At 32.2% G+C, this 8,619-nt stretch overlaps 1 protein-coding gene across 2 annotated transcripts; it reads right to left on the reverse strand.

Moving 5' to 3' along the window:
* Positions 1–219: 219 nt before the first annotated feature.
* LOC126713892 (caffeoylshikimate esterase) lies at positions 220–7,744 on the reverse strand. 2 transcript variants are annotated; one of them, XM_050413836.1, is made up of 9 exons: positions 7,584–7,744; positions 7,271–7,455; positions 5,771–5,800; positions 4,684–4,810; positions 4,406–4,552; positions 2,037–2,167; positions 1,830–1,967; positions 1,510–1,608; positions 220–692 (listed from the first exon to the last, which is right to left on the reverse strand). In XM_050413836.1, the coding sequence occupies exons 1-9, from the start codon at positions 7,630–7,632 to the stop codon at positions 465–467; spliced, it is 1,134 nt and encodes a 377-aa protein (XP_050269793.1). In that variant the 5' UTR covers positions 7,633–7,744; the 3' UTR covers positions 220–464. The 2 variants fall into 2 exon arrangements, with proteins under 2 accessions (XP_050269793.1, XP_050269792.1); XM_050413835.1 differs by lacking the exon at positions 7,584–7,744 and having other exon boundaries at positions 7,271–7,577.
* Positions 7,745–8,619: the final 875 nt, after the last annotated feature.

Below are 8,619 nucleotides of genomic sequence, written 5' to 3' on the forward strand. Positions count from 1 at the left end.
AGAATTACGCTAAATTTTCCATTTCAAAATCAATTTGTCTTCAAGATCACCCAGTGAGTTCATCTTAATAAGAAGGGAGTTTTAACATTTTTCTTTTCCTTCCATCACTTTCCAGGGAAATCTTCCACCATATATGTAGCAAAAGAAATGGTAATTAAAACAACAGCTAAATTTAAAAATTAATCATCTCATTTCACCACTTGCCAATAAAAAGAGAAATTCAAGATCCAAAAGACCAGCCCATTCTAATACACAAGATAAATTTTTGTATCAAATTGCTATAAATTTACCCAAATTGTCTGCATTAGTACAGTTATTAATTTTCAAAATGCAATGGACTAGACACCTAGACAGCATTGCTTGTACATGCAACAGAAGCCTTTTTCTTTTTCAATGATTATCAAGCTTCCTCAAAAAAATAAAACTAAATTTGCAACAAAAAAAAAATGTAAGGAAACACATGATCACTGGGAAGTATTTTTTATACAGTGCTCATCAAGCCAAGAAATTATATCATTAAAAACTTGAATTATCATTTCATCTGGCTCACCCTCAAGAAGAGAATGGCAGGCATCCTTATAAAGGTTAAGCTTCTTGTCTGAACTTCTTGCTTTCTCGTACAAGGCCTTGCTCACAGACGGATCAGTTACAATATCTGCCTCTCCATGCAAGATCAACAACGGCAAAGAGACCTGTAATTATGGTAATTATGAGTCTAAATATAATTATAGTTCCAAATACTTTTCATAAAACTATTCTAATGTTGACAGAAAAATCCAGGTAAAACAAACTACTTCTCAAATAAACCCAAAGTCATATTTGCCAACATGTAATCTAGTGATTTTTTTTCTCTGGTAAATTGCTTGTTCCTATAACTCAGATCTGTAGGACTTCCTCATGAAGTGCATTTAAAGACAAAGATCTTGAAAAAGCATACACTATCTTGCTCTATATAATCTCATTTGCACCAGATGAATATACCATGAGATATATAAAGTGTAGCCCATGCAAGACTTCAGACTTGGTAACTTATCCTCATGTCAGTTGATGGAATGTTAAAGAGGATGGAATCAGTCAACCAAATTAGGCAAACTGACATTTTAAACTTCAGAATGGTATAGCGAATTGGAAATTAACTAATTTCTATGCTTTGAATAGGTTAAGCTTTTATAAATAGTGAGTGTCCTCTTTTATTGGACATTTATATATTTAAATCTTATTTGGAATGAATCCAGGAAATTTCAGAGAGGCCACGAATAATGTAACAGCTTTAATTTATAACAGATTTCAGCCAGCTAGATAGGCCCCTAAAGAAAACTGATAAGAGATTTAATGCATGCAGAAAGAAAGATAAGGAAATAATGACTGTTAAAACTCAAAAAGTATTGGGAAAAGAGGCACACAGAACAGACTGATTAGGATCCATTCTGAGCAGATGTTGAAGACAAAGGCACAGTTAATTCAACTTTCTGATAAATGTAACAGAGAGAAGTCAGGGAATGAGCATACATCTTCCAATCGATGTTCTATCTCTTGAGTGGTTTTGAGCATCTCCACTGCAGTACGCAAGCGAGGTTTATCCTTGTAAGCAATAATGTTATAAGCTGTCTGCATTTAGAGAAATATTAAAAACATTTTAGCTAAAAGCGTCCATTGTAAGAACAGGTGGACTGGTACAAAAAGGCAGTTAACATTTCACTGAGAATAAGATGCCCACATTACAGAGAACTGAAGCAATCAACATCATTAGTCTTTGCTAAAAGCATACAACATAAACATCTTATATTTTAAATCCATGGAATTATCTAATTGCATAAAAAGAGACAAACCAGCTCTCTATATTTCACGTCTCTAAATGCTGCTTCAGCCAAATCCTTTTGTGGAACTAACTTAATTGTGGGAAGAAAATTAGCCACACCAATCAGGATTTGCTTGAGTAACCATGGGGGTACCATGTTATCTGCAATCTAAACAAAACAATTTCAGTTAATATAAGGTCAACTAAAACGGTTTCTAACTTAGGTTCAGAGGAGTACTTTGCACATAGGCGCAACAAGAACAGCACCATCCCATGCATTAGGTTGTTTTAGGTGCATTTTCAAAGCTACAGCTCCACCCAAAGACTGACCAAAGAGGAAGCTTGGGATAGTACAGAATTCAGGGCTCTCTGCAATTCAAATTTAACCAAATAATGTGAACAAGCTAGTATATGACACCATTTTCATTTTGATAATTTCACAGGAGAAAATAAATATGTTAAGTTATATACAGATCATTTAGTGAGAAATTTTACATAATGTATTTAATAACAAATTCTGAGAAAGAGAGATTAACACAAGATGCAAAGTCATCAAATGTCATGGTTTCAGTGATTGCAATAGATGATACTCTTGCTTCCAAATGAGCAAATCAATGGCTTGTCAGACTTGCAGTAAATGACACTGTCAACTTTGTTTGATTAGCAAATGACACTGTCAACTTTAAAATCCAGTTGTTTCTCCTACACCATATAAGCAAAGAAAGCTATCAAGGAGAACTGCCTAGCTTATGCCTGCCACATCAAAGGAATTATTCCATATGGAGGAAGAAAATTCACAACACAAAAACAAGTTTAATCAAATTTAGCCTCTCTTTAAGAACAGTGTGCACATGGGAAAAGAAATTTTGAAACATATTTATAATATAAGCCCTGTAATTAGTCATAAATTAAAGTTCATGCAAGTGCATTTTGATCTAGAGGAACTCTAGAACAGAAAATCTATTCACAGAAAATACACTCTTTAGAGGTCAATATGGTTTGAGCATCTAGCTTCTAAGAGATATATATGTGAGGGATCCACTTGGGTTGAAACTTAGAAGAAATAAAATCCAAAGTTATAAAGGGGACAAAAATTCAAAAACTTTCAACTAATTCAACTGGATGAAGAATTTTTTAATTATTAAGATCTCATAATAGAAAATAATTCTTTAAATTACCATCATGGTTGGGGAGCAAAGGAAGCTAAACCAGCCAAGAGAAAATTCAAAGAAACATTGCAGCAAAGAGTCAAAAAAGTAGATTGAAAACTGGCAGCCAAGAACAGCCATTCTGCACACGGTTATTAAGAAATTAAGTTTTGTCATGATAACCAACATTTAAAGGCATTAGGAACAAAAGGTAAACCCCTTACAATTTCCTTCCAAATTTCCAATATAGCTAAATGTGTTTCCCTATTTGCAGATTTTGACTCTTTGGCAATAGAGTGATTTCAACTTTGCTTCTAATTACAAACAGTATACCACAAGCTACAGGGATTGCTTTGAAATCTCAACAGCAATTTTCATTAAGGCCACATGAAAAACTATATTTATTTTGTTGATAAATAACAAAATTTATAGATGTAAGAACCCAAGTACGCATGAAAAACTCTTACCAAGGATGAAAATCAATCAGTCTACAAGAAGCTAAGCAGGAGGTCTACTGGTATATTCCTATGATTTGAAGAATACTTATGCCCAGAAAAGGATGTCCTACACTTGAAAGCACAACACTTTTTTTTTTTGATAAGTAATAAAGATTTATTGATATCAAAAAAGAGACACCCAGGTACACAGGGAGTATACAGGGGTGTACATATCAAATACAAAAGTTACATAAATCAAGTAAATCCAAAATTGAAGAAAAGGGTTGGTTTCTCCACACTGAGAACCAGTCCAATAAGGTTCTAAAAAATAATAACTTGAGATAAAGCATAGAACACTCACTATCTTCAAAGCACCTACTATTTCTTTCCTTCCAAATACACCACATCAAACAATGAGACATAAAAGAAACTGTCTTCTTCTAAAATATAAGCATGGAGGACTGCTAAGCATATTCATGTCAAAATTTACACATACTTTGGTGACTGTTTTACTAGCAATTTTCTTCCACAAACTAAAAACAAATATATGTGTGAGCATGTGTTTCAGTGTTTGTGCATGTGGGAGCATGTGTTTAGTGCTTGCTATTTGTCTTATAGTACATTTCATAAGACAAATATGTAGCCATGACTCCGTTACTTTTGTTTCTGGGAGTAGCTACACCAGACAGATTGTGCTTACAATGAAGGATGACACCCATGTCGACAGAGTACAGCTAAAGGGGGAGAAAAACAACAAGCAGTCACTGAAATGCAATAATGTACTTCCTAGGAACCTTAAAAAAAACACTCATTGAGAAGACAAAGAAATTAAACAGCTTTCCATGTAGGTAAACAGTAAACCTAGTAATATTATTTCTCTACAAAATTACTTATTTAAAAAAAAAAAAAAAAAAATCTTTCACTACAAGATAAAAGAAAGGAAAAAAGAACGTCACTATTTAAGGTTGTTGCAGAAAGGTTCAACAAAAATGACATGATAGTGTGAAACACGTTAGCTTTACCTTTGATTTTGGAGTATTGCTCAATTACATCATCAACAAGCATGTCAAAGCTGGGAATATAGCAGTGGAGACCTTCTGAAAGACCGAATCCTGGGTAATCCATTGCAAAAACTCCATATCCAGATGATACCAATTTTCTTGCAATTCCTGTTAAGAATGCCATTACCACATCAATAACTAAGTTCCATTATCACAAGTTGGTCACTACAACTACTTACATGAGCTAATTGTCTTCAGTTTATTCAACCAAAAAGAAAAAAGAAAACAAAGCTCCATGCCTTCACAGAAAAATGTGCAGGTATCTCCATAACCATGACAATAGTACACCATTGCTTTGGGGTGAGAGGTGGCTGGAAGCCAACTTTTTGAGAAAATTTTCAATCCTCTAGTGTTCACTTCATACGACTGTAAAAGAATAACAAATTATCATCCTTAATGAAAAAGGATAGAAATATATACACTGTAAATAAAACTATACAGATCAAGACACGAATTAAAAACAATTTACACTAGCATTATAAATGACAATTTGTAAGAAACCTCTTTCACTGCCACCTAAGAAGGATTAAATGACGACTTAAAAAAAAATGGAGAGGGGCGAAATCACTTTCCAATTTCCGTGATTTTTAAGATATATTCAAGTTTCCTGTGGTTATTAATTAGTTTGTAGATAACTTTGGCACCTTTAACAGCTAGTAATAAATTAATAAAAGTAAATTGCTGAGTGAAAAAATATATTTTCACGAGAACTAAGTTTTAGCATCTAAAGTGATCAACAGGAATGAAGCTGCACTGCCCCAATCTAACAGGAAAGAAGACGCCCCATTTAAGGATAAGAAGAGAGTCAAAGACTCTAATGTTTCTCTTAATTGCAATTTGAGCTAGAATGAAAGTTGGAGATCATTTATACTCAAATGACAGTTTTTAGAAAACCCTCCCCTTCCCCCGCTTCACCCGTGCAGGGGACAAGGAAAAAGCAATGGTTTTCTGAACATATAATAAGCATTTTTAAGCTGCATAAGCAAAAAAATTTCCACAACTGGCAGCTGGAGTCTTAAGAACAGGTGCATTTCACATCACCCTTTCTCCACTGCAACAAAACTCAGCCCATTAACATTACCGTAGCATTTAAGCAAATCATATCAACAAAGGCTTGCCAATGGGAAGTTCTCAAGTTGCACTTATGAGATGTAAATTATGTAATGACATTGTTTGTTCGCTTCAGATACCATAAGTAAAACAAAACATTCAACTTATGACGCATTAAGCAACTCCATTTCACACATCAAAGCCTCCCTAGAAATAAAATTTGACCAAAAAGAAACAGATTTCATAGATGAAAAATCTTGATTCTAAAGTTCTTACCTCCTTCATTTTTACTCCATCAGATGGTATCTGCAACACAAAAAAATAAAGTAATCAATATTACCCATTAAAAAATTGAATGAGGGTAAACAGTACACTAAAGTTTGTTTATCAGCCCATACCCATTAGCCATAGTCTCCAGGATAGAATGGTCTGTCCCAAATATTTGTTAGAGTAAATTGATGCATTTTAAAATGTGTTACAGGCACAAAAACTGCATGAAGTTCATTGTGTGTGCGTGTGTGGATTTGCAATGGAAAGAATGAAGCAATTTGAAAATAGCTAGTAATTACAAATGAATTCCACCAAAAACTAATTGCCATAAAAAACAAAAGCAATTTCCTGAATAGTCTTAATACTGAATTCCCTTTCAGCTATTATCCCTCAGTTGCCATTAAGGACAATGAATCACACAGCTTTAGGAACTTCCAATCACAAAAATCATCAATTTTACCATTTAAAAAAACCAATTCAACTTTTAATTTCAGTTAACCTCCCCAAAGAGTAGAGGCACACAAAAAGACACAAATACATAGACAACCAGACAATAGAGATAAAACACAAATTGACTCATTAATGCAGTAAACAAATAAAATTCAAAAGTAAATTTGTATATTTGTAGAAGAATACTAATTAAATTATATAAAAAAGACAGTTTCAAACCACAACTATCTTAAGTTCATCTTTTCTAGACGGTGAATGCAAGTGGTTTCACATAGAATAATAAAAGACATGCGTAATTGATTCACCAATTCAACAAACCAAAGCAATTGAAAGACAATTTGAAAGCAATAACTTCAACAAAAGATAGCTTGAACCATTGGATTCATTAAAGCAACAAACCAATTCAAACACACACACACACACACACATATATATGCATTGAATCAGGCTGCACAATTTCACTCAATAAAACAATAAAAGAACACACCCAAGCTCACATATGTATATGAGTTAACTCGAACAGTTAGACCATTTTATTCACTCTAAAGCAATAAACCCTCACACACACAAAGACAAATATGGTTTCAAAGAAGGGTGTTTGGCATGTCATTGAACCGGCCCAGATAACAACAACATAACCGGTTAAAACTGTTTTCACTATAGTAACTTGTAAAAAAAAAAAAAAAAAATTACCAGCTGAAAATTGGACTCAAATATATTCCTAATGCCAGTTTTAAATTTTACATTCACACAGACACATACATAGGAGAATTCTACCATACAAATTTACATAATTATTATAAAATACATATTAAATAAAACAATATCCAATGTTAACTGTTAAGATTAAGTATACATATTAAATAACATCATAGAATGACCCAACATATATATACACATAAACCGGATACAGAAATAAAAGTAGTTTTAAAATATTGAACTCGTTTTTACTTTGTATTCAGCCATGTATATCAGAACTGAAACATTTCAATAATATAACAAACACCCAGTTTTGAGAGTAAACCAATGGAACAGAAAAACGAAAAAAGAAGAAACCTTGAACAAGATGTGATCAATCTGAAGCTGAATACCCTTGAAGGCCTCACGAGCGCGCATTCTGGCTGGTACTTGGTCCATGTTAGCTTCCAAAATCTTCTGCAACTCTTCATTAACCCCAGCCAACTTCACCACTGGCGCCATCACCTCTCTCCTTCTTCTTCTTCTTCTTCTACTCCTCAATTCTACAAAACCCACTTTCTTAAAACACAAACCAATAACAACAATAATAATAGAGAACGCAACAGTTTTTGAAAACATAAAACAGTTTTGGAGTTTATTGACTGTTCTTTTTTTAATATTGTATGACTACCGTCAAATGTGCGGTGACTGTAGTAGAACTTTCCGGGGTTCAAAGCCATGTTGTGGGCTTTTATTCTTATTCTATAACTTTTATTATGATTTTGGCCCCTTGCTTTCTTTTTTTTTTTTTAAATCAGAGAGAGATAATGAGATCTGACTGACTTTTTTACTAATAAAAAAGGATAATGTGTTGGAATGCGATCTTAGCGGAGGATGCTTTCAACTTTTAGGACGTGAAAACTCTGTTTTTTGTTTTTTTGTGTTTTCTGAAAATACTCTAATGTGTTGTTTTACTTGTTTTTTTTTTTTTACTTTTTCATGTTTTTTAGAAGTAGAATTTTTATTTTTTATTTTTAAATTAATAACGGGTGGAGGATAATTTAAATTCTAGAGATCTCTTTTGAAAAAATTAGAAAAGGACAACTAATATCAATGTGTGATTTTTTTTTTTTTTTCCTTTTTTTAAAGGGAAGATTCTAAGCTCAAACCAGTATTTTATTATTTGTTATTTTTTGGTAACTGAACAAGAAAAGTAGTGTTTTGAAAAATGGGAGAAATAAACAAAAATGAAAAATAAATATTTGAATAAAATGGGATTTAGAATAAGGAATTTGAAAAGTGTGAGAAATAAAAAAATGAAAAAATGAATAATATTTAAATAAAATAAGATTTAGAATAAAAATTTTGATTAGGTGTTTTGAACTATGATTAACTAAAATAAGAAAAAATAAAACTTTTATCCTAAAATAGAGAAAAATTTTAATAAATTCTAAAATAGAGAAAAAATTTAAGAAATTTAATGTGAATATCTGAAATAACTCTAAAAGGATCTCAATTTAAAATAATTAATATAAAAATATATTATCTTCCAAATTTTGCCATGGTAGTATGCCTATTGCCCAATTAGAGAGAGTAGACATGGTAGGTAGTTACTTCTTCTTCTTTCTTTTTCTTTTTCTTTTTCTTTTCTTTTTTTTTTCTTTTTTTTTTTTTTTTTTTTTTTTTTTTGCCTTAAGAGCATTAGTATTGGGATTGTAAAAACCCTC

This window comes from Quercus robur, chromosome 2, assembly GCF_932294415.1.
Source record: "Quercus robur chromosome 2, dhQueRobu3.1, whole genome shotgun sequence".
Classification (NCBI taxonomy): domain Eukaryota; kingdom Viridiplantae; phylum Streptophyta; class Magnoliopsida; order Fagales; family Fagaceae; genus Quercus; species Quercus robur.